Below are 27,245 nucleotides of genomic sequence, written 5' to 3' on the forward strand. Positions count from 1 at the left end.
GGTTGAACTGTAACTCAACCACTCATTCAAGTCTCAGAGGATATCTGATCGTCCCAACATTAACAATATGCAAAGCCTTCCATTCTCATATCCTCCTCTCAATAAGGGGTTAAAGCCTCTTTAACAGTTCCTCATCCTAACCTCTCTGTATCTGTCTCTCAACTCTCTTTAATGGCCAATAGTACTGTGATTGTTGGCACATGTAAATGTGCTCTGCTGCCCTGCGGTAGTGAACACAGTTAGTGCTGGGATTGTGTGGAACAAAGCACACTTTGAGATTACAGTTGATCCTCTCACATCCTGTTCCCCCGCGTCTAGCGGCCAGGCAGACATAGACGGACACAGATCCCAGCGGACGATAACGCCACGTGGGTTATCCACCCACCCCGGCCCACGGCATCAGGCCCCCAGGGGGCAAAGGGGTGGGGCAGGCCGGGAAACCCAGCCCCTGTCAGCAGACAATATAATCTGTAGTGGGAGGGAGGGAGGGAGGGAGGGAGGGAGGGAGGGAGGGAGGGAGGGAGGGAGGGAGGGAGGGAGGGAGGGAGGGAGGGGGGAACCCCATGCTGTCAGAGAGCAAGGGGTAGGTGGAGAGACATAGAGAGATATTAACTTTTGGGAGTGCAATGTGTAAATGTTTTATGGTTTATTTCACTTTTGCTTATTATCTATTTCACTTGCTTTGGCAATTTAAACATGTGTTTCCCATGCCAATAAAGCCCTTACATTGAAATTGAGTTGAGAGAGAGAGAGACCAGAGTACCAGTCAAGAGTTCTACACTGTTGTACATTGTAGAATAATAGGGAAGACATCACAACTATGAAATAGCACATATGGAATCATGTAGTAACCAATAAAGTGTTAAACATATTTTAAGATTCTTAAATTTCCACATATGCTGAGCACTTGTTGGCTGCTTTTCCTTCACTCTGCGGTCCAACTAATCCCAAACCATCTCAATTGGGCTGAGAATAGGTGATTATGAAGGTCAGGTCATCTGACGTAGCACTCCATCACTTTCCTTCTTGGTCAAATAGCCCTTACACAGCCTGCAGGTGTGTTTGGTCATTGTCCTGTTGAAAAACAAATGATAGTCCCACTAAGTGCACCAGATGGTATGGTGTATCACTGCAGAATGCTTTAGTAACCAAGCTGGTTAAGTGTGCATTGAATTCTAAATAGATCACTGACTGGATCACCAGCAAAGCACCCCCACACCATCACACCTCCTCTTCCATGCTTCATGGAGGGAACCACACATGAGGAGATCATCCGTTCATCTACTCTGCATCTCACAAAGACACGGTGGTTGGAACCAAAAATGTCAAATTTGGACTCATCTGATCAATGGACAGATTTCCACCGGTCTAGTGTCCATTGCTTGTGTTTCTTGGCCCAAACAAGTGTCTTCTTCTTCTTATTAGTGTCATTTAGTAGTGGTTTCTTTGCAGTAATTCGACCATGAAGGCCTGATTCACACAGTCTCCTCTGAACAGTTGATGTTGAGATGTGTCTGTTAATTGAACTCTGTGAAGCATTTATTTGGGCTGCAATTTATGAGGCTGCCAAATCCAAGGAACTTATCCTCTGCAACAGAGGCAACTCTGGGTCTTTCATTCCTGTGGCGGTCCTTATTAGAGCCAGTTTCATCATTCATCATAGCACTTGATGGTTATTCAAAGTTCCTTGAAATTATCCGCATTGACTGACCTTCATGTCTTAAAGTAATGATGGACTGTCGTTTCTATTTGCTTATTTGAGCTGTTCTTGCCAAAATATGTACTTGGTATTTTACCAAACAGGGCTATCTTCTGTATACCCCCACTACCTTGTCACAACACAACTGACTGGCTCAAACACATTAAGAAAGAAATTCCACAAATTAACTTTTATCAAGGCACAACTATTAATTGAAATGCATTACAGGTGACCACCTCATGAAGCTGGTTGAGAGAATGCTAGCAGTATGCAAAGCTGTCATCAAGGCAAAGGGTGGCTACTTCGAAGAATCTCAAAAATAAAATATGTTTTGATTTGTTTAACACTTTTTGGTTACTACATGATTCCATATGTGTTATTTCATAGTTGTGATGTCTTCACTATTATTCTACAATGTAAAATAAAGAAAAATCCTGGAATGAGTAGGTGTCCAAACTTTTGACTGGACTGGCTCCTGTTCAAAAGACCTTGTTTAAGAAAGAAAAGCACATTTTTTGTCCATTACAATAACATCAAATTGATCAGGAAATACAGTGTAGACATTGTTAATGTTGTAAATTACGATTGTAGTTGGAAACAGCTGATTTTTAATGGAATATCTAAATACAGAGGCCCATTATCAACAACCATCACTCATGTGTTCTAATGGCACGTTGTGTTAGCTAATCCAAGTTTATTATTTTAAAAGGCTAATTGATCATTAGAAAACCCTTTAGCAATTATGTAAGCACAGCTGAAAACTGTTGTTCTGATTAAAGAAGCAATAAAACTTGCCTTCTTTAGACTAGTTAAGTATCTGGAGCATCAGCAGTTGTGGGTTCGATTACAGGCTCGAAATGGCCAGAAGCAAATATCTTTCTTCTGAAACTCGTCAGTCTATTCTTGTTCTGAGAAATGAAAGCTATTCCATGTGAGAAATTGCCAAGAAACAACGGTATTGTATGAGGGGAAAAAAAGTTATATTTTTTTTCCCTCGTCAATTTACACACAATACTCCATAATGACAATATGTTTTTAGAAATGTTTGCAAATGTATTAAAAATAAAAAACAGAAATACCTTATTTACATAAATATTCAGACCCTTTGCTATGAGACTCGAAATTAAGCTCAGGTCCATCCTGTTTCCATTGATCATCCTTGAGATGTTTCAACAAATTGTTTGGAGTAAATTAAATTGATTGGGCATGACTTGGAAAGGCACACACCTGTATATTTAAGGTCCCACAGTTGACAGTGCATGCCAGAGAAAAAAACAAGCCATGAGGTCAAGAGAATTGTCCGCAGAGCGCCGAGACAGTATTGTGTCGAGGCACAGATCTGGGGAAGGGTACCAAAAAGTGTCTGTGTAGCCGATGTGAAATGGCTAGCTAGTTAGCGCTAGTGGCGTTTCAATCGGAGACGTCACTTGCTCTGAGACCTTGAAGTAGTGGTTCTCCTTGCTCTACAAGGGCTGCGGCTTTTGTGGAGTGATGGGTAACGATGCTTCGAGGGTGACTGTTGATGTGTGCAGAGCGTCCCTGGTTCGCGCCCAGGTCCGGGCGATGGGACGGATGTAAAGTCTATACTGTTACATTGATGCTGTTGTCCCGGATCACTGGTTGCTGCGGAAAGAGGAGGAGGTCAAAAGGAGGGTGAGTGTAGCGGATGTGAAATGGCTAGCTAGTTAGCGCTAGTGGCGTTTCAATTGGTGACGTCACTTGCTCTGAGTCCTTGAAGTAGTGGTTCCCCTTGCTCTGCAAGGGCCGCGGCTTTCGTGGAGCGATGGGTAACGATGCTTCGAGGGTGACTGTTGACGTGTGCAGAGCGTCCCTGGTTCGCGCCCAGGTCGAGAAGTTTGAAAGCACCAAGACTCTTCCTAGAGCTGGCCGCCCGGCTAAACTGAGAAAACGGTAGAGAAGGGCCTTGGTCAGGGAGGTGACCAAGAACCCGATGGTCACTCTGACAGAGCTCAAGAGTTCCTCCGTGGAGATAGGAGAAACTTCCAGAAGTACAACCATCTCTGCATCTCTCCACCAATCAGCCCTTTTCTGGTAGAGTAGCCAGACGGAATCCACTCCTGTGTAAAAGGCAAATGACAGCCCGCTTGACGCATGCCAAAAAGCAGACTCTCAGACCATGAGAAACAAGATTCTCTGGTCTGATGAAACCAAGATTGAACTCTTTGGTCTGAATGCCAATCGTCATGTCTGGAGGAAACCTGGCACCATCCCTACGGTGAAGCAAGGTGGTGGCAGCATCATGCTGTGTGGATGTTTTTCAGCGGCAGGGACTGGGATACTAGTCAGTATCGAAGGAAAGATGAACGCAGCAAAGTACAGAGAGATCCTTGATGAAAACCTGCTCCCGAGCACTCAGGACTTCAGACTGGGGTGAATGTTCACCTTCCAACAGGACAACGACACTAAGCACACAGCCAAGACAATGCAGGAGTAGCTTCGGGACAAGTCTCTGAATGTCCTTGAGTGGCCCAGGCAGACTTGAACACGATCGAACATCTCTGGGGAGAACTGAAAATAGCTGTGCAGAGACGCTCCCCATCAAACCTGACATAGCTTGAGAGGATCTGCAGAGAAGAATGGGAGAAATTCCCCAAATACAAGTGTGCCAAGCTTGTAGCGTCAGACCCAAGAAGACTCGAGGCTATAATCTCTGTCAAAGGTGCTTCAACAAAGTACTGATTAAAGGGTCTGAATATTTACGTTAATGTAATATTTCTGTTTGCTAAATAAATAAAAAAAGAGACTTTGTCATCATGGGGTATTGTGTGTAGATTGATGGGGGAGAACTATTTAATCAATTTCATAATGAGGCTGTAATGTAGCAAAATGTGTACAAAGTCAAGGGGTCTGAACACTTTCCAAATGCACTGTATATATATATATATATAGAGAGAGAGAAACAGAGAGAGAGAGAGTGGGTGGGTATACAGAACGAGAGATAGAAAGAGAGAGCGAGAAAGAGGGGGAGAGAGAGAGGAAGAGAGACCAGCCATGGGGATCAGACATCACTGTTTCCCTGACGTAGGTGTTGGGCCCCACCTAGCCAACAAACGCATTAGGGAAAACACTGCACACTGTCTAAGGGGAAAAAGAACTGACCTTTGCCCTGCCTTGGGTAATAACAACCCACTCTCTGTAGGTCGACTCACAGCCAGACTACTGTACCTGATAAAGCCTAAAGATACTGCCCACACTGTAGTGGAACCCACAGCCAGACAACAGTACAGTACCTGATAAACTCTAATGATCCTGATAAAGCCTACAGATGGTGATATACATCCTGCATGTTTCCATTAGGAGTCCCTCATCCCACTCTGTTTCCCCTGGCCTCAGCGACTTGACAGGGAGGAGGCCAGTGGATTACGCCTACCCACATGATGATGGCTCCAAACATAGGTATGTGATTTGCTGCCACTCTAGCATAGCACAGTGTATGCATCACTTGCATAGGGTTATCCACATGATATCAATTACTTGGCTATGGGTGACTCCATTTTCTGAGAGCTTCATGGACATTATGTTGTTGCACATTAAATCAATAGATACTATATCTATCCATAATAATGCTGTAGATAGTATGATAGCATAATTATCAGATTTTATTACAATAATTTACTTGAGAATAACATAGCCAACAGGAAGAGGAGAAACAGTGATGCTGAAAGGAATAGCTCAGTAGCTGTATTATACAAAGGTGAATAATGATATTTTGGGAGAGTGTCAAAGCATCAACTTATAGTGCTCTTCCAAAAAATTATTCTTAAAAAAATCTCTCCACAATAAACAAGGATTGGTTGGTACCACGTTCATCTGTACAAACAATAGTACCTACGTGTAAACACCATTGGACCACGCAGCCGTCATCCCGCTCAGGAAGGAGATGTGTTCTGTCTCCTAGACATGAACGTACCTTGGTGCGAAAAGTGCAAATCAATCCCAGAACAACAACAAAGGACCTTGTGAAGACGCTAGAGGAAACCGTTACAAAAGTATCTATATCCACAGTAAAACGAGTCCTATATCGACATCACCTGACATCCTTGCTCAGCAAGGAAGAAGTCACTGCTCCAAAACCACCATAAAAAAGCCAGACTACGGTTTGCAACTGCACAATGATCGTACTTTTTGGAGAAATGTCCTCTGGTCTGATGAAACAAAAATATAACTGTTATGTTTGGAGGGAAAAGGGGGAGACTTGCAAGCCGAAGAACACTACCCCAACCGTGAAGTACGGGGGTGGCAGCATCATGTTGTGGGGGTGCTTTGCTGCAGGAGGGACTGGTGCACTTCACAAACTAGATGGCATCATGAGGGAGGAAGATTATGTGGATATATTGAAGCAACATCTCAAGACATCAGTCAGGAAGTTAAAGCTTGGTCGCAAATGGGTCTTCCAAATGGACAATTACTGTTACATTCGTCGTATGAATCAGACCAAGGTGCAGCGTGGTATGCGTACATTCTTCTTTATTTAAGAATGAACACTGAACAATAGAACAAAATAACAAAACGAATCGTGAAGCTAATATGAGTAGTGCAGACAGGCAACTAAACATAGAACAGGAACCCACAAACACAAAAGGGAAAATGGCCACCTCAATATAATCCCCAATCAGAGACAACAATAAACAGCTGCCTCTGATTGGGAACCGTATCAGGCCACCATAGACATAAATACCTAGACCTACAAAACCCCTAGACATACCAAAACCCTAGACAATACAAAAACTAGCATACCCACCCTCGTCACACCCTGACCTAACCAAAATATAAAGAAAACAGAGATATTAAAGGTCAGAGCGTGACAATTACCCCAAGCATACTTCCAAAGTTGTGGCAAAATGGCTCAAGGACAACAAAGTCAAGGTATTGGAGTGGCCATCACAAAGTCCTGACCTCAAACCTATAGAAGATTTGTGGGCAGAACTGAAAAAGAGTGTGTGAGCAAGGAGGCCTACAAACCTGATTCAGTTACACCAGCTCTGTCAGGAGGAATGGGCCAAAATTCACCCAACTGATTGTGGGAAGCTTCTGGAAGGCTACCCAAAACTTTTGACCCAAGTTAAACAATTTAAAGGCAATGCTACCAAATACTAATTGAGTGTAAACTTCTGACCCACTGGGAATGTGATGAAATAATTCTCTCTACTATTATTCTGACATTTCACATTATTAAAATAAAGTGGTGATCCTGACTGAGCTAAGACAGGGAATTTTTATTTGGATTAAATGTCAGGAATTGTGAAAAACTGAGTTTAAATATATTTAGCTAAGGTGTACGTACATTTCCAACTTCAACTGTATGTAGATACCATCGGCATTTGCGCTCTTTCACATCAAATGACCATCAATTGATTCTGAGAAAGGGAAGTAACTCTGACCAATTAATGTATAATTGGAATGGAGTATTAGTTGTCCTCCAATTGTGAGCTTTGGCTATATTACAGTCCATGAGACAGAGCTATACTTTCTTTGTTTGCGCTCAAACCGCTAATGAATAATTTACACTATCACTTGCAACTTATCATCAAGCTTTGATTATTTGAATCAGCTGTGTAGTGCTAGGACAAAAAACAAAATGTGCACCCAGGGGGGTCCCAGGACCGACTTTGGGAAACCCTGATTTATTTGAACACCTATGAACCTAGCACAGGGCTCTCATACCCTGTTTCTGGAGCGCTACCTTCCTGTAGGTTTTTGCTCCAACCGCAATCTAGTGCACCTCATACTTTATCTGACCAGAGCCACCTTTCTAGGGCAGGCGTTCCACTAGCGGAACCCCTCCACAACATTCCGCTGAAAAGGCAACGTGCGAAATTCAAAAGTATATTTTTTGAAATATGTAACTTTCACACATTAACAAATCCAATACAGCAAATGAAAGATAAACATCTTGTTAATGTACCCATCGTGTCCGATTTCAAAAATGCTTTACAGCGAATGCACAACATATGACTGTTAGGTCATATCCAAGTAAAAAAAACACAGCCATTTTTCCAGCCAAAGAGAGGAGTCACAAAAAGCAGAAATATAGACAAAATTAATCACTAACCTTTGACGATCTTCATCAGATGACACATCAGGACATCTTGTTACACAATACATGTATGCTTTGTTCGATAATGTGCATATTTATATCCAAAAATCTCAGTTTACATTGGCGCGTTACGTGCAGTAATGTTTTGATTCCAAAACATCCGGTGATTTTGCAGAAATACTCATTATAAACATTGATAAAAGATACAACTGTCATTCACAGAATTAAAGATAGACTTCTCCTTAATGCAACCGCTGTGTCAGATTTCAAAAAAACGTTACGGAAAAAGCATAATCTGAGAACGGCGCTCAGAACCCAAAACAGCCATAGGAATATCTGCCATTTTGGAGTCAACAGAAGTTAGAAACAATACCATAAATATTCACTTACCTTTGATGATCTTCATCAGAAGGCCCTCCCAGGAATCCCAGTTCGACAATAAATGACTGATTTGTTCCATAATGTTCCATAAAGTCCATAATTTAGGTCCAAATAGCCACTTGTTGTTAGCGTGTTCAGCCCAGTAATCCATCTTCATGAGGCGCAGGCACTTCGTCCAGACAAAAACTACAAAAGTCCCGTTACAGTCCCTTAGAAACATGTCAAACGATGTATGGAATCAATCTTTAGGATGTTTTTAACATAAAACATCAATAATGTTCCAACCGGAGAATTCCTTTGTCTGAAGAAAAGCACTGGAACGAGAGGTAACTCTGTTGGGAGCGCGCGTCATGAGACCAAGGCACTCTGCCAGACCACTGACTCAAAGAGGTCTCGTGAGCCCCTCCTTTATAGTAGAATCCTCATTCAAGTTTCTAAAGACGGTTGACATCTAGTGGAAGCCGTAGGAAGTGCAACTTTATCCATATCTCAATGTGTAGGCCAAGCTTTGAAAAACTACAAACCTCAGATGTCCCACTTCCTGGTTGGATTTTTCTCAGGTTTTCGCCTGCCATATGAGTTCTGTTATACTCATAGACATCATTCAAACAGTTTTAGAAACTCCAGAGTGTTTTCTATCCAATACTACTAATAATATGCATATATTAACACCTGGGACAGAGTAGGAGGCAGTTCGCTCTGGGTAGGCTATTCATCCTAAAGTGAAAATGCTGTTCCCTGTCCCAAAAATAGTTATTAATACAAAAACATAAACACAAAATATATCCAATTCACGACTGCTGAGCAATTAGTGCTTTTGAGGTTGGTTTGTTTTTGGTTCGATTATTAAAAAATAATCATGGTTTCTACTTTGGTTTTGATATTATTATTTTTATACATTAAATGCACGATGCATGATGTTGGTTGAATGCTGTAACAACACAGAATAAAATAATTAAATAAAGTCCCGTGATGGTAGTGACTGTCCATTACTGCTTATTAATTACTTAAAAATCTTACAATGTGATTTTCCAGATTTTTGTTTTAGATTCCGTCTCTCACAGTTGAAGTGTACCTATGATAAAAATTACAGACCTCTACATGCTTTGTAAGTAGGAAAACCTGCAAAATCGGCAGTGAATCAAATACTTGTTCTCCCCGCTGTATCTCTAGAGAATCTGAGGAATGTTGCTTATTGAATGGAATTCAATTAATGGAACTAACTTGGGTCAATTCATTGTTAAAAATAAATAAAAAATAACCAGAATTTTGATGAATCCCTCAGCACTATAAATCACAGATATTACTTTGGAGTGACCTGTATATGTCAAACTCTCCTCCAATACAATGCCAAAACATGATTCACCTTCCTCTGTGCAGCCCACTTCTAAACAGAGATAAAAACACACTCTAATCACCGTGACTTATGGAGCGATGTGATCTATTGACAGTGACCTTGTCTGATCCGGGTCGGGGTGGGGGAGCTGGTCTGTTTAGGGGCATAGTAGTTTCCATCTTCAGCTACTGATCTAGAATGTTCCACTCAAGTGGCTTTCAATGAACCTGCTGACTTGCTCATCATTTATCTGGCTAGACGTCTGTTTGGCTCGGCCTACCCCGGCAACCCTGCACCCCTATCCTCCCCTTCTGAACCCCTCCCCATCTATACCTCTCAGCGCACTCCGTCTACTGTACACCTCTCAGCCCACCCCGTCTACACCTCTCAGCCCACCCTGTCTACACCTCTCCGCCCACCCTGTCTACTGTACGCCTCTCAGCCCACCCTGTCTACACCTCTCAGCCCACCCCATCTACACCTCTCAGCCCACCCTGTCTACACCTCTCAGCCCACCCCGTCTACACCTCTCAGCCCACCCCGTCTACACCTCTCAGCCCACCCCGTCTACACCTCTCATCCCACCCTGTCTACACCTCTCAATCCACCCTGTCTACTGTACACCTCTCAGCCCACCCTGTCTACTGTACACCTCTCAGCCCACCCCGTCTACACCTCTCAGCCCACCCTGTCTACACCTCTCAGCCCACCCTGTCTACTGTACACCTCTCAGCCCACCCCGTCTACACCTCTCAACCCACCCCGTCTGCACCACTCAGCCCACACCGTCTACACCTCTCAGCCCACCCCGTCTACTGTACACCTCTCAGCCCACCCTGTCTACTGTACACCTCTCAGCCCACCCCGTCTACACCTCTCAACCCACCCCGTCTGCACCACTCAGCCCACACCGTCTACACCTCTCAGCCCACCCCGTCTACTGTACACCTCTCAGCCCACCCTGTCTACTGTACACCTCTCAGCCCACCCCGTCTACACCTCTCAACCCACCCCGTCTGCACCACTCAGCCCACACCGTCTACACCTCTCAGCCCACCCTGTAAACACCTCTCAGCCCACCCCGTCTACACCTCTCATCCCACCCTGTCTACACCTCTCAGTCCACCCTGTCTACACCTCTCAGCCCACCCTGTAAACACCTCTCATCCCACCCTGTCTACACCTCTCAGTCCACCCTGTCTACTGTACACCTCTCAGCCCACCCCGTCTACACCTCTCAGCCCACCCCGTCTGCACCTCTCAGCCCACCCCGTCTACACCTCTCAGCCCACCCTGTCTACACCTCTCAGCCCACCCCGTCTACACCTCTCAGCCCACCCCCCGTGCTGTGTGGGAGTGAGACAGAGCTTCCTTGGGGAGATGATACTGTTTGCTATGGGCCAAGGGGAGAGGAAATAGAGATGGAACCACCCCCCACCAGCTCCCACATTCCACCCCTGTTTGTTTTCGCCTCTTCCTAAAGCACCGGACCTCTCGTTTGCTTGGTAACCAGGCAGTTGGAGCTGGTCGGCATTTCTCTTGCAGTCCGTTCGCCCCCTACCTGGTCGTGCCTTGGAGTGCCTCTCTCCAGAGCTGTACTCATGGAGTCAGGCTCAGCTCTATAACTCAACTCACAGCATGCCTGCCTGCCTGCCTGCCTGCCTGCCTGCCTGCCTGCCTGCCTGCCTGCCTGCCTGCCTGCCTGCCTGTCTGTCTGGTGCAACGCAATGTCAGGCTCAGCGCTATAACTCAACTCACAGCCTGTGAGAACTGCCTGTTAGTCTGACAGCTTCTCCTCTCTGATAATTGGTCAAAAAACTAAGGGATAGACATCTACTGTATTGCTTTGTCATTGAATCAAAGCCTGTGGGTTGAGGTCTCCAGTCTCTAATAGATTCTATAAAGTGGATTCCCAAGCCCAACCCAGGCTTTTAGTGTTGGTATGAAATAATAGCAGCATTCCTTTATTCTACACTGAGGTTCACCAACCCCTTTGCTGCATCCATTCTCCATTATTGTGCAATGAGCCAGGGGACAGAGTGATTGAGCCAGGGGCCAGACTGATTGAGCCAGGGGACAGAGTGATTGAGCCAGGGGACAGAGTGATTGAGCCAGGGGCCAGACTGATTGAGCCAGGGGACAGAGTGATTGAGCCAGGGGACAGAGTGATTGAGCCAGGGGACAGAGTGATTGAGCCAGGGGCCAGACTGATTGAGCCAGGGGACAGAGTGATTGAGCCAGGGGCCAGACTGATTGAGCCAGGGGACAGAGTGATTGAGCCAGGGGACAGAGTGATTGAGCCAGGGGTCAGAGTGATTGAGCCAGGGGCCAGACTGATTGAGCCAGGGGACAGAGTGATTGAGCCAGGGGCCAGACTGATTGAGCCAGGGGACAGAGTGATTGAGCCAGGAGACAGAGTGATTGAGCCAGGGGACAGAGTGATTTAGCCAGGGGACTGACTGATTGAGCCAGGGGACATAGTGATTGAGCCAGGGGACAGAGTGATTGAGCCAGGGGACAGAGTGATTGAGCCAGGGGACAGAGTGATTGAGCCAGGGGACAGAGTGATTGAGCCAGGGGACAGAGTGATTGAGCCAGGGGACAGAGTGATTGAGCCAGGGGACAGAGTGATTGAGCCAGGAGACAGAGTGATTGAGACAGGGGTCAGAGTGATGAGCCAGGGGACAGAGTGATTGAGCCAGGGGACAGAGTGATTGAGCCAGGGGTCAGAGTGATTGAGCCAGGGGGAGGACTGACTGAGCCAGGGGCTGAAGTGATTTAACTTTTGCAATATTTCATCATTGAGCACAACATGAACCTCTTTGAGATGAAAAGCATGAATCCCTATGGTGACAAACTGGTTGGAATGTTAAATAGAAAGTAACCAGGGCAGGGCAGTTAGATGACGGAGCCTACCTCTGCCTTTGATGCTGAGTGTAGCCGTTGAAAGGTGTCTGCTTTCATACTATAATCGCTAACATCAAGCGCTCTGCTCTTCTGTTCAGGCTGAGGTTGTTCAATCTGAAGGTGCTCAGGCTCAGGGGCTTAGGACTTCCCTGGTGCTCCTTACAATCTACAATTTCACATAAAATAACGACAGGGTTCTTTTAACTTATTGGTGACAGGGGGCAGTAATTTCACGTCCGGATGAAATGCATGCCCAAATTCAACTGCCTGCTACTCATCCCCGGAAGATAAGATATGCATATTATTAGTGGATTTGGACAGAAAACACTCTGAAGTTTCTAAAACGGTTTGAATCATGTCTGTGAGTATAGCAGAACTTATTTAGCAGGTGAAACCCCGAGGACAAACCATTCAGATTTTGTTTTGTTTTGAGGTCACTCTCTTTTCAATAACTTTTCATTGGGAATCCAGATTTCTAAGGGACCTTCTTGCAGTTCCTATCGCTTCCACTGGATGTCAACACTTTAGAAATTGGTTGAGGTTGTTCCTTTGTGTAATGAAGAAGTACGGCCATCTTGAACGAGGGTCACTTGAAGTGTACTGTTAGATACAGGCGCGTGACCAGAAAGCATGCTTCAGTTTGTTTTCTTCCTGTATTGAACACAGATCATCCCGTCTTCAATTTGATTGATTATTTACGTTAAAAAATACCCAAAGTTGTATGACAAAAGTAGTTTGAATTGTTTTGGCAAAGTTTGCAGGTAACTTTTGAGATATTTTGTAGTCACATTGAGCAAGTTGGAACCGGTGCACAATTGGCCTAGCGTCGTCCGGGTTAGGAAGGGTTGGTAGGGATATCCTTGTCTCATCGCGCACCAGCGACTCCTGTGGCGTGCCGGGCGCAGTGCGCACTAACCAAGGTTGCCAGGTGCACGGTGTTTCCTCCGACACATTGGTGCGGCTGGCTTCCAGGTTGGATGCGCGCTCTGTTAATAAGCAGTGCGGCTTGGTTGGGTTATGTATCGGAGGGCGCATGACTTTCAACCTTCGTCTCTCCCGAACCCGTACGGGAGTTGTAGCGATGAGACAAGATAGTAGCTACTAAAAACAATTGGATACCATGAAATTGGGGAGAAAAAGGGGTAAAATAAAAAATTAAATAAAATATATATATAATCTTAACTGACCAGCAACAGGCCAAAGTAGACAGCAGTGTTAAAACTGACAAGGTGTTGACTTCCCACAGGAAACAACCCACCATTCATCCCTACTATTCTTACTGTATCAGAAAATTGCTGCTGAGTATCACTCTCTTGCCATTTATCCTGGCTTTTTCCATGTCTCTGTCCAACCCTACTGCGTCAATTTGCTTTGACTATCCATAGCCCCTCCCTGCCTTGATGATGGATCTGACTTCAATTGCGTTATTAACTGAGGGAAATATGCCGTTCAATGACACCCACTTCTGTTAGCACAGGATAATTCACTCCATATTTTATTGGCTCAACTGTCAGAGTCTTGCCAATGTCATTGTGCTGTGGCATACTACAACGTGAGTGAGTGAGATTGCTAAATCTTCTGTGTCCATTGGAGGAAACACAAACATATTTTAATACCCAGGTTTCAGTGTTTATGGCCTTGTTCTCCCACGTGTCATTTAGAACATAACAGGAGAGCCAACGACTCTTCGCACAATAGAGGAACTGTTGAAGGACATGGCCATAATGAGCATGTTTCCATCCATCCTTTAAAGTCCCATGGAACAGAACTGCCAGTGTTGAGGAGCGCGGCGTTAGCCAACAGCACCCTTTTTCTCGAAAGGATCTATATTTACAGTATAACACAGAAATAAATATCAAATTACTGGCCTTTTCTGAAACAGAATCTTTCCTTGAATCAAGATATTTGGGGTTCTGTAATTCTCAATAACCCAGCTATTAATGTGTGCTTTTTTGGAAGGCGAATGTAATACCACGGAACCCGGCCAAACTGACCGACTCCATCCCAGTGCAAGCAGCGCAGAGAGAAAGCATTAGGCTTGTGGTTCCCTGATCTTTAACTCTTCAGAAAACGACGGCATCTCCCCTGATCCAAAATGAAGACTGGATCATTGAGAAGAGGAAAGGTTTAGTGTTCATAATTTGGGGATTTGAATGAAAAACTTCAGCAGGAGCAGAACAGGGATCTTTTCCTAGGAGTTGATTATGTGGGAGGAGAAGGAAAAGGATTGGAATGTTTGTCTACTAAGGAGGTGTATTCCATGACTTCATATCCCACACTGAACAACAGTACTGTCATAAATACAACAGAATTAGAGAGCACGGCTACTCTCAATGTTCACTAATTGTAAATATCAAATTAGAATCAAAAACAAGCAGCATTGAAAAACCCAATGGCAGATTGACAATAAGGTGTTTACGGAAACCACTAAATAGGGCCACTTTTAGAAGTGGAAGTTGACATGCAGCAGTGCTGGTTGATGTGGTGTCCCATGATGACCTAGTAAGGGACATGAAAACCCTAAACTGAATACTGACTGAATGGCCATCCAATGACCTTTCTACCTACAGTACTGGAGCAGGTGACCTCACAGGTAATTCTCCCATGGAGACCCTGGTAGCAGCCAAACACTGACCAGTGTGAGTCATACTGTACAGTACCAGTACCCATGGTCTGGCTCCAGTTCTGAGAGAGTGTAGTGCAACATCCCTGGTTTCACTGCCACAGATTATCATAGAGGACAGTATGGCAGTACTGTAGAGAACAAGGACTCTATCTCTCTCTCTCTCTCTCTCTCCCTTTCTCTCTCCCTCTCTCTCAGCGTATAGGAGAGAGGGAAACATCCCTCTAAAGTTAAAGTACATGCCTGACTGAGTTAAGGCTTTGACCATAGATGTGGCCGGGATCATGAGTAAAATAAGAAGAAAAAGTCATACAAATTGTCTAAAAACATAAGCAGCACAGTTGTTCAGGGACTAAAGAAAAGAAGATCCAGTAATCAGAGACATGCAGTAGCCTGATCATGTTCTCAGTGATAAGCCAGGCGTACCCTGCGGTGCTGTTCACTTCACGTCTCTCTGAAGCTTTGTAAAAAAGAAAAGATGAAAAAGAAGAGATGCTGAAAACAGAAGAAAATGAGACGAGATCCATTACCAAAGCGCCAGAATTACAACAAAGAAAAATGCTTTTAGAGAGGTTGGAGCTAAGTCAGCCGCTCTTAAATAGCAGTGATTGTTAACAGAGCTATTGGATTAAATGCATAGTCAAACCGCACTTTAACAGCAACAAAACATTTCTAAATGAAAGGAAATGTATAAAAGTCCTTGTAAAAAAAAAGGCACGCAGAAGAGCTCTGCAGAATGCCATTTCCAACGAAAACACCGTAAATGTAAATGTAAATGTTTGTCTGTTTGTAGCTTGTTCTGACTGTATGTACACACACACACACACACACACACACACACACACACACGCACACACACACACACACACACACACACACACACACACACACACACACGAACCAAGCAATGGACACAACCAGTTTCCTAAGATGAACAACAGATGTGGCCATCTACAGTATTTTGGTTCAACAACGTTCTCTACAATAATACCATTGGTTGTCTCCTCATTTGCTATATCATTTTTCCACCATACTTTTTCCCCATTAGACTTTAGTGCTTCTGGTAACCTTTCCATAACTTTGGTACAGCCAGCAATGTACGGCATACTTTTAACCAGAAGTTCAATGCAAATCTTACATCAACAGAAACCAAGCCATGCTGCAGAAAAGTAACAGTGTTAATTGAGATGAGGATACACCGGACTGGAATATGTTGGAATGGTAACATAATGAAGACGTCTTGAGCAACCATTGACAATATGCATGGTTATACAATAGAGTTGTGCTCAGTTGGTTAAAGTTAGACTCTGATGTGTACAGCTTGGGTTTGGCTTGCAAAGATCCATTTTTCACAAGGCTACAGGGGTCGGGGCTTGGTAGTCTATTGAGTTCCACTCTAAGGCTACCATTTAGAGAAGGCTACCATTTAGAGAAGGCTAACATCTAGAGAAGGCTACCATCTAGAGAAGGCTACCATTTAGAGAAGGCTACCATTAAAATGTTTTCAATCACAGCTTCAATGACCGATGACTACCATTGCAATCAGGGTGGGAAATGTCCTCTTTGGTCCACCAGTCACTGGTGGATGCCCTAATTTTACCAGCCACTCAATTTGTTTACCAGATAAATAACAGAAAAAACGGTACCCCATCCCGCTTTCACCACTGTAGCATTGAGATGACACACACACATGTTGTTGTTGCTTTTTACCATGTGGGCTTTGGAGACATTTTGTTTAACTACTCCCAAATGCTCTGTGTGACCACCCTCCAATGTGGCTGGTAAGAATAGACATTCTACCAGCCAATGCCAAAATCTACAAACATTTGGCTGGTGGCTGGTGTTAATTTCCCACCCTGATTGCAATCCAGTCCTCCCTGCAAATAAGATTTGAAGTAACTCTTAAAATGTCAGCCTCATGCCTCCACACAAATGTAGCAAACTTATTTTTGTTTTATTATAATTGGTATTGTTTTTATCTCAAATGGTCCCCACACCCCCCCCCCCAATGGTCATGCTGCTCCCCCTTTTGTCACCCCCCCCCCCCCCCCCCCCAAACTCCAATGGACATGTATTTATTCATCACTGCTACAGTTATGATTTCTGTGTCTATTGTTGTTGTTTTTTATTACCATTTTCATTCTTTCATTCCACTCAGTCCTGCATGTTGGAGCTCGGAGCCTAAGATTTTCACTGTACCCTGCAATCACACCTGCAAACCTGTCCATGTGACAATTAAACACTCTGAATCTAAATCTGGCATACATGTCTTTCTGAGTTGAGGAAATTACAGCGTCAGACCCTAGTGCAGCAGACAATGATCTCCCCCTCCAAAGCCAAATCCTCCCCAGCCTTGAGACAGGCCCAAGAAGCCCAGACTGACCTACTCGCAGCTCCTGTCCAAAGACAGTCCTCTCCCCCAGGGCGGAGCAATTCCAGCGGCCATAGCGGAACTGGTACTGACACTCATTGATGCCCAGCTGGGCGCCCTCCCCCACCACGATGATGGCATCCGGGCGGCTCTGGCAGATGGCCCTCTGGCGAGGAGCCAGCCCAGGGATCTTGTTGCAGATGATGTTGGCACCCAATGCCACCACGGAAGACAGGGCCCTATGGATCGGGAGGTAACACACACACACACACACACACACACACACACACACACACACAAAGTCAGTCAGTGCTACTGCAGGATAGATTACATGGACTTTAGGCCTCTCCAGACCAGGAATAAATTAAACCAAAGCCTTGATGAGCATTCCTTAATTACACAGTGCTGTTTTACAAAAAATATTAAATTTTAATGGATTAGAGGTGAGATAGCAAAGAGAGCATCTGAAACCAATATCTGGCGCTGCATAGGATTGTAAAACAGATCCAAGGCAGAAAATGACATTGTGTTTATTTTCTTACTGACAATGCCTCTCCGCATTGGTTTGGCTCTTGATCGTAGAGAAATGAGTTGGGAGTTTTGCGTTAATTTTTAGGTAACATGGCTAGAATTGTTTCCAGGGATGAGGGAGCTGGGCAAGCCTTGCACCGGCACAACCGTGCCTTCAATTTGTAACTGGGCTTCTCAACCAAGAAGTCACACACAACTATGTTATCCCGACGAATTTGAGATTGATCTGTTTAAAGCATGCATGCAGTGTACTGCATCGCCTATAAATATATTTCCTGTGTGAGATTTCTTTCCTTTATCCACATTTTGATAGCTATGCTACAGTATGCCTGGCTAATAGCAAGGTTTCCGACACCAGCCTCTCTGCAAGCCCAATGAGGTGCAAGTCCTGGAGGGTTAACCCTAGATCAAGCAGCCATTTAACCCATGACATGACACCTTGGAGCTTCTGCTCCTCAGAGGCTGTTCTGTAACACCTCTGATCACCACCGCCTTGGGACTTAATATCATCCCTGTTCCTGACACATGTTGGATGGGTTTGGAACAGTCATGTACCAGAAAACAGACGGCTTAACAAATGGGGTTATTTCTCAATCAGAGTGTTTATAGCCATCCAAACCCTGCAGATACATGCCTTTCAAACATGTCAGTAGGAGCCGTAAAAGAGCATGAAGACGAATGCCAGCTTTGATGTCTGACGTAGGCCTTCAAGGGCTTTACCACAAGCAGGGCAAGCTGATGCAGGCAAGTTGTGTGTCAGCGAAAAACGACAGTAGGGGTAGAGAGAGAGAGGGGGGGAGAGAAAGGGGAGAGAGAAGGGGGAGAGTAAAGAGAGAAAGGGGAGAGAGAGGAGAGGGAGAGAAGAGAGAAAGGGGGGAGAGAAGAGAGAAAGGGGAGAGAGGGAGAGAAGAGAGAAAGGGGAGAGAGGAGAGAGGGAGAGAAGAGAGAAAGGGGGGAGAGAAAAGAGAGAAAGGGGAAAGAGGGAGAGAAGAGAGAAAGGGGAGAGAGGAGATAGGGAGAGAAGAGAGAAAGGGGGGAGAGAAAAGAGAGAAAGGGGAGAGAGAGGAGAGAGAAAGGGGAGAGAGGAGAGAGGGAGAGAAGAGAGAAAGGGGGGAGAGAGAAGAGAGAAAGGGGAGAGAGGAGAGAGGGAGAGAAGAGAGAAAGGGGGAGAGAGAGGGGGAGAAGAGAGAAAGGGGAGAGAGAGGAGAGAGGGAGAGAAGAGAGAAAGGGGAGGAGAGGAGATAGGGAGAGAAGAGAGAAAGGGGGGAGAGAAAAGAGAGAAAGGGGAGAGAGAGGAGAGAGAAAGGGGAGAGAGGAGAGAGGGAGAGAAGAGAGAAAGGGGGGAGAGAGAAGAGAGAAAGGGGAGAGAGGAGAGAGGGAGAGAAGAGAGAAAGGGGGAGAGAGAGGGGGAGAAGAGAGAAAGGGGAGAGAGAGGAGAGAGGGAGAGAAGAGAGAAAGGGGAGGAGAGGAGATAGGGAGAGAAGAGAGAAAGGGGGGAGAGAAAAGAGAGAAAGGGGAGAGAGAGGAGAGAGAAAGGGGAGAGAGGAGAGAGGGAGAGAAGAGAGAAAGGGGAGAGAGGAGAGAGGGAGAGAAGAGAGAAAGGGGAGGAGAGGAGAGTGGGGGAGAAGGGAGAAAGGGGAGGAGAGGAGAGTGGGGGAGAAGGGAGAAAGGGGAGGAGAGGAGAGTGGGGGAGAAGGGAGTGTGACAAAGAAAAGAGGGAGAGAAGAGAGAGAAAGGGGAGAGAGGAGAGAGGGAGAGAAGAGAGAAAGGGGGGAGAGAGAAGAGAGAAAGGGGAGAGAGAGGAGAGAGAAAGGGGAGAGAGGAGAGAGGGAGAGAAGAGAGAAAGGGGGGAGAGAGAAGAGAGAAAGGGGAGAGAGAGGAGAGAGAAAGGGGAGAGAGGAGAGAGGGAGAGAAGAGAGAAAGGGGGGAGAGAGAAGAGAGAAAGGGGAGAGAGGAGAGAGGGAGAGAAGAGAGAAAGGGGGAGAGAGAGGGGGAGAAGAGAGAAACGGGAGAGAGAGGAGAGAGGGAGAGAAGAGAGAAAGGGGAGGAGAGGAGAGTGGGGGAGAAGGGAGTGTGACAAAGAAAAGAGGGAGAGAAGAGAGAGCGGGGTCGACTGCATTTTGTGGATTCCCCTTCAAAACGATTATGGAACAAAACCATACTGCCCCTCTGACTCAAACAACCCAAAGAGTGAAAGAATATTGATTGTAAATTGGTTATGGCCAACCATGTTCATCTTAATTGTTTGGCTCTCTCCAGATAAAAAATAAACCTTGAATGTAAAACCACATGACATGTTGAAATTAAACCAGAACGGCAACCAGTCATCTCTGGAAACAAGAAATACTTCTGTCTAATTCAGGATCGTTGGTACTTCATCTGCACTAGAGGATGTACTATGGATGTGTTGTGGGTAAGCTTCAGTTGCAAAAGTTGTTTAAAATTCTTAAAGATTCAAACATTTAAGCCCAGTGAACTCAAATGAACTGCAAAGGATTTCATTAGTGCAAAAGAGATGATTCAGACATCCCTGCTTGCTTCAAAACTGCTGTGCATCCTAAGCAACATATACCTCTCTGTTTTTCATATCCAAAACCATATGATAAATTAACCTCACCCATGCTTTGATCTTTGCAAAGATAACATAATCACCATGCAGGCGTAACGAAATCAGGTGCATAATCAAAGTCTGGCAAATGCCATTAGAAATCTCTCAAATGTCATTCAAAATCTCAGCTTCATATCCATACAATACTGAAATTGAGATATATGCAAATAATTTGTGAAGCACAGAGCACTAAAATAACTCTGCATACCTCTCAAACCTGTTGTTCCTTGATGTCTACCAAACAAAACCATCCAAATGCTCCACCAACCTTCTCTACTGTAAAACAACCCCCATGGAGTTTGTGGTTTAAATGTATGCTGGAATCATATACTGCATTATGCTAATGTTTATGAGGTCAGGTGCACTGTAACTGAAGCTCTAGCAAGGTAAACCGATGCTCTGGATTACATCACGTGACACAGTCAGGAGAACAAAAGAGTTTGGCAGACATAGATCCCAAATATCCTATAACAACAATAACAACAGTAATACCTGTGTGTCGCGTCTCGGTCAGCAACGAGTCACTGTGCACCTCACTGACTATTAAAGTGATTATGAGGAGCTTAATGATATTGCTATTATTCTCCTGGGTAATAGTATCCTTGCCATTTCCAGCTGCCAATTCCCAGTATCACTGTCTAACATGGGCTTGCAAAAGCAGCAGACAATGCAAAACAGAGCGTTCCTCAGTTAAGCTGTTAAATCCCTGCATCATCAAAGTGCACAAATGCGATTCTGTTTGCTTAGTGACAACTCTGTGTGCACAGTAGCAGTTTGCGACAGGGAGCACTGCAATAGACACAGCTAGGAGCCCCATTGCCTGCTCAAATTAGATATTGTGAATATGTGTTAACCAAAGAATGTGTTAACCAAAAATGTGTTATCCGGTCTTCATGTTGAAAGTGTAAGTACTTTTGGTAAATGTTTTTAAAGAAAAAAAAAGATCTACAATATATACTAAACAAAAATGCTGTATAAACGCAACATGTAAAGTGTTGGCCCCGTGTTTAATGAGTGAAAAAAAGATCTCTGAAATTTTTCAAAAGCACAAAAGCTTATTAGTCTCACATTTTGTGTACAAATTTGTTTACATCCCTGTTAGTGAGCATTTTTCCTTTGCCAAGATAATCTATCCAGCTGACAGGTGTGGTATGTCAAGACGATGATTAAACAGCAGGATAATTACACAGGTGCACCTTGTGCTGCATGGGGACAATAAAAGGCCACTCAAAAATTGCCATGCTGACTGCAGGAATGTCCACCAGAGCTGTTGCCAGAGAATTTAAAGTTAATTTCTTTACCATAAGCACATCCAACGTCATTTTAGATCATTATTTACAGCACGTCCAACCGGCCTCACAACCTCAGACCACGTGTAACCACGCCGCCCCTGGACCTCTGCATCATCTGAGATCAGCCACCCGGACAGCTGATGAAACTGAAGAGTATTTATGTAATAAAGCCCTTTTGTGGCAAAAAAAACTATTTCTGATTGGCTGGGCCTGGCTCCCTAGTGGGTGGGCCTATGTCCTGTCATGTGAAATCCATAGATTAGGGCCTAATGCATTTATTTAAATTGACTGATTTATTTATATGAACTGTAACTCAGTAAAATTGTTGAAATTGTTGCATGTTGCGTTCATATTTTTGCTCATTATAGAAACAATTCTGCTACCAGAAATGTACAGTAGGCTATGTAGGGATGTTAACTATAGCAAATCCAGTGATTCCCACAGTGTATTATTGTCCAGGCAAAATAACCTTCCCACAACCTGGTGGGTTGGATGGGGCTACACACACACCAACACACACACACCTATTCAGAGAGAATGCCTTTGATATGACACAGCATTAAGCTCACAGGTATGTCTTACTGAGAACTAAGATGTCAGACACAAAGTGCTCCAGTGGCAAATTGCTGGAATATCAATTGTGAAACGAAATTAACCTGTTTTGTGGAAATGTACGATATCAAATGAATAATATTTACCTTAAGTAAAAACAAATAGTTCTCTAATGAAAAGCTTTTAAAACTTGTGTAATATATGTAGGCCTATTTGAAGGCAAGATAAATAAGTAGAACAGCAAAGGAGCTCGTTTTCATGTCTTATTCCACGTTGATTTTATTAGGGTTTAATAAGGTAAAAACGTAGTTCTAAAGTTCCCCGTTTTAAAAACGACATACTGTTCCTATTTGGTGACGTGGTGCAATAAAGGCAACTTTAAATGTGTGATTGACCTTAATTGAATATTATTTAATTGAATTATAGCGTACTCTGACTAATCCCTCTGTGTGTGGATGATTTATTTGTCACCCATGCAGTTCACCAAATGTCAATGTGAGTTTAACACATATAAACATTATTTGCACATGTAACGAGAGAGAAAGGAGTACCTTGGAGGATGGGGATCACAATCCTCTCTTTTCTTTTTCCACTTTAAAAACATCCTCATCCCTAAAACCTATTTCATTTTCTGTACTGTAATTAAGCATGTTTAAATTATAAATTCAAACAATGGTATGTAGTTTATAATGTGCAAATCCATACTAAACATAGGCATAGCCACTTTTAACTGCAACCATGAACCACATATATTTTAACATCAAGTTTGGGGTCTCCAGGATGGATTCAAAGTATGGTTCAGTAATTATTTTTAAACCGTAAATAAAACGTTATCTTGCGAGAGCAACTGATTCAATGACGCAAGTATTATGACTAGTGTCAATCACGTGCTTACATGTCAGAGACCGATGTTTTACAGCCACTTTTCCAGATGTGGCTTTAAATTATACCTTGGTAGATCTGCATAAAACCATGGGTGATGTAATGCATAAATCCGAATCCATATCCACATCTGTGACAGGTAATAATCCAATGCATGCGTAAAAGCTATTCATACCTTCGGGGTTTGCTAACATTGGGGGAAAAATGAAATAATGTTCTCTCTCCATTTAATTGTCTTGAACATCTCTGCCACTCTGTGGCCAAATGAAACCGTGTCCAACCGTCATTACAATGTTGTAAGGAGGATTTGGGTCTTTAAGAAGAATAAATAGACCTAACAAAAAAAGTATTTATATTACCTCATCAGAAGCAAGTCCTGTGTTACAACCTGCCCATAAAATAGGACTTCGGGTAATTGACATCGACGTAAAACTCGATCCGTTATTTACCACGTGGACCGGAGGGATTCCCCAGCTACCTGAAACATACTTGTATGCTTTGATAACGAATAGATTTTGAGTATAATTTTGTCATTTTAAACGGTAACGTCTTTAGAACACAATCGAATGTCTGGAAATACCCAATATTCAATCAAAGTCGGTGCGTAAAATGCACACCCAAGCAGAAAAGCGCTGACATCGAAATAATGTTGGAATCTTCATTTTGATATACCCTAGTTGTCCTATATTCAACGATGTTGTATGTTCTATGTTCAACCCGTTTTTAGTAAGGACGTACACTGTGGAAGCAAACAACCATACCTTAACCAACAACCTGCGCCAATCTTTCAGAGAGAGATTTAACAACAGAATTATCCAACAAGTATCTCGAAAATTAAATTCATATAGGCCTACTCAGTATGTCTTTGAACACAAAAGCACACAAGTGAGCTAACTAAGGGGCCCGTTGATTGGGTCAACTTACAGGTAGCTCCCACTCGTAAGGATGAGGAAGATCTGTGGATAGTAGACTGATAGCAGTACACTGCGCGACGAGAATATGATCATGATGACATTGAACAAATGTCCGCTTTCTGATGGAGTGAAACGAAATAATGTGATAAACTCCTTTTTAATTCCTTGATGTCGCTCGTTTTAGTTCCCCTTTGCTCCAAAATCAAACAGCTGACTCCCCGTTTGCTGCGAAGCGTTTGCGGTGCTCGCTTGAGTGGCGGTGCTATGCAGCTCCTAGCTCCCAGTTCCAGGGCCGTGAGTGTGCAGCGGGCGCGGAGATTGGCTCTGTCATCTCTCAGCGGTAGAGGCTGTTACAGAGTGTGGTTTCCGAGTCGGAATGATGATGGTTTTAGGGATTTTGGATGGCAGAAAAGTGCCTTTCTTCACTCTCATGAGAGTCGTGGCTGCCATTGGGCAGAGAGACACTGCTATCCGCCCACTTCTGCGCCACAACAGGACCATAGGGTGATAGTGATCCGCTGCAACCCTGGAAAGCTGTATTTCATTCATCAAATCAAACTCCAAAGTAAACAAACACTGGCGCACTCACTGACGGTTTCATCTTTAGGCCTACTGATTCACACACACATCATCAGTTTGAAAAAAAAACGGCCGTGCGTAATGGCGTAAAGCAAATATATTAAATTGTATTGCAAACATTTTATCCAAAGCTTGTTAAAAAAGTTTATGTAATCATATCGTTATTTAATTAATAGACATACATTGTGAAAAGCCTAATAACTAACTGTATATAAATTATCAATTGATATGATGTGTTATTAATGGCTTCAGTCTATCTATAAAAGAGTACTGCAGGTTAAGGTGTTAATACCAACAAGCTCTCACAGTCTCACTGCAGAATTAGACGTTTTAATACTCAGGATCCGCAAGGTGCATCTTTGCGTTGAACCCGGTGAATGAAAGGCTCCGTCTACACAATCGCTTCAGCCCAACGTGATTTCACTCGTCACCTGCAGACTCCACTTATTGTGTGTGAAGAGGTCATCGTGAAAGACTTTCCCAGGCTGATGGAGGGAGTAGTAGGCGCGGGAATGAGCTAACTGGTTTGGCTTGATGAAACCATGAGATATCTGGTGACGCTTCACTTGGAGTGATTTTTCCCTATTTGAACTGTTTAGATATGAATACCTGTGGAGGTTATCCGTTAGGCCAATTTCACTCAAGGATCACAGCAATGGAACGAGCTGGGGAATGACACCTGTTGTTTTGATAACTGTGACATGGCTATGGATTCTTGTATGAGGAGCAACACTAGTCTGAAAGTCTTACCTCTGTTGAAATATATGTGTTTTATTACTATTTTTTATGAACTGGTTGCATATAATTATTCTCTATGGGGTATGGCATCTCTTCTTGTTTTTGCAAACACAGAACATGTATAAATCATCTCTCTTTATGCATCAAGGTGAGCTATTGCAAAACAGGTAAAAACTCAGTCTAGGCTGTGGAATGTGGAAATACAACTCAACCAGGCTGCCGCTATTAATGAAGGTATGCAGCAGTGAGCCGGAGCGGTGGAGACAGACAGCGGGTCAAATTATCTCCCTATAGAGCGTCAGACCAACCAGACTCTGAGCAGAGGAACAAAAACTCAAATTGAATATGGATTCATCTTCTTTGGGGGGTTTTGAAAACCGCTAAATAATTGGACAGCTTTTACGCACGCGTCCAGCAGTTGTCCCTGATGGCTATGGGTGTCAGGTTTATTTGAACACTGACATGGACGGAACACACTGAGTTTTTTTAGTTAGTTTGTTATATGTCATTTAGGTCAAAAGGGCAGGTGGGTCGAATTACTGCCCGAATTACACTGCATTTGTATACATTCAGAATATCCATAGCCGTATGTGGTACAGCGTGTTGTAGGCTATATTTAAAATAATAATACACACAACAAAGCAACATAAACATATTGACAGTTGCAATAAGTACATTTACACTTACCCAAGCCTTAAGTAGATGATGCCAAAACACAAGAAGACGTAAAAACTCCACCTTCGGAGGGGTCTGTGCACGATCATAACCGCTTCTGGGACTGGCCATTCACTAGAATGAAATGGTCACGCTTATGTTCACATTGGCAACACTACAATACCTAACCTTTCCAGATGCAGATAGGCCTGTAACTTCTGTTTTCCAAAATGTAAAATCTAAACACCTTTGAAATATTTAGCCGTCTGAAATCCATTGTCAACGCGTCACAGGTGAGAGTCGCAGAGTGATGTTGATCCAAAACGTGCGTGTTAAAAAACGAAACACTTATGAGAGTGAGAGAGAGGGGTCGAGGAGAAAGATGAGTTCTCGAGTGAAGCGTTCTTATATTTCGTCCTTTGTATCAAAGTAGGGCAAGTTATGTATTCTCACTTGTTCTTGCTAGCGCCAGGTACATTTACACCCGGTGCAATGTCCTCTTTTTCAATAGAATCTCGTCTGAATTGAAGCCGTGACACATCGGTTGCAGTTCCTCTCCCTTGACGACATCTTAAATTCTTTCCATGTAGCTGCAGGTACTCTAATACAGGTAAGAAAAGTTCTATCCACGCCTCCTCCTTTGAACTGGTATGGATATGCAGGGCATGGGACGGGCTTCGGGGTTGAGCTGAACACGTGCAGTTGTTGTACAGTAACACACAGATAGCCGAACCGAAACGGCCTTATATACTGTAGGCTAGTTGAGGTTGCAACCTTGGGTATTGCCCACCAGGAGATAGACTTTCCTCATCAAGTAGCCAATCAATGGTAGCGATTAGTCCACCAGTTTACATTGTGACTAGTGAGTAGAAGAGTATTCTGCATTTAATTCGTATAGCAACAAAAACAACTTTTATGGCACATTTTGTGAATTATAGACAATATGTAAAGCTCATTAGGGAAATGTATTTCTTTTTGTTTCGATAGATCAAATCATAGGGCTCGTTTTCAATACATACGCGACAGATTTTCCTACTATGATGAATGCGTTTTAGAACAATTCATAAAAATGCCTCCTTGAATGTCTGTCCCCTGGGGTCCCTTCCTGCTGTATAATACT

General features: G+C 43.8%; 1 protein-coding gene across 3 annotated transcripts in view; it reads right to left on the reverse strand.

The window, feature by feature from the left end:
- LOC110517476 (protein Wnt-7b) overlaps positions 1 to 26,816 on the reverse strand; it is a 55,615-nt gene extending 28,799 nt beyond the window's left edge. The window contains exons 1-3 of one of the 3 annotated variants that reach the window (XM_036969229.1): positions 26,373 to 26,816; positions 26,159 to 26,260; positions 17,388 to 17,614 (exon numbers count right to left, since the gene is read on the reverse strand). In XM_036969229.1, the coding sequence (XP_036825124.1) occupies positions 17,388 to 17,614; positions 26,159 to 26,235 (304 nt within the window). In that variant the 5' untranslated portion in view covers positions 26,236 to 26,260; positions 26,373 to 26,816. Of the gene's footprint in view, positions 1 to 17,387; positions 17,615 to 24,164; positions 24,665 to 26,158 lie in introns of those variants that run through there. The other 2 variants (XM_036969228.1, XM_036969227.1) reach the window with 2 other exon arrangements.
- Between the last annotated feature and the right edge of the window lie 429 nt (positions 26,817 to 27,245).

Source organism: Oncorhynchus mykiss, chromosome 30, assembly GCF_013265735.2.
Source record: "Oncorhynchus mykiss isolate Arlee chromosome 30, USDA_OmykA_1.1, whole genome shotgun sequence".
Taxonomy (NCBI): domain Eukaryota; kingdom Metazoa; phylum Chordata; class Actinopteri; order Salmoniformes; family Salmonidae; genus Oncorhynchus; species Oncorhynchus mykiss.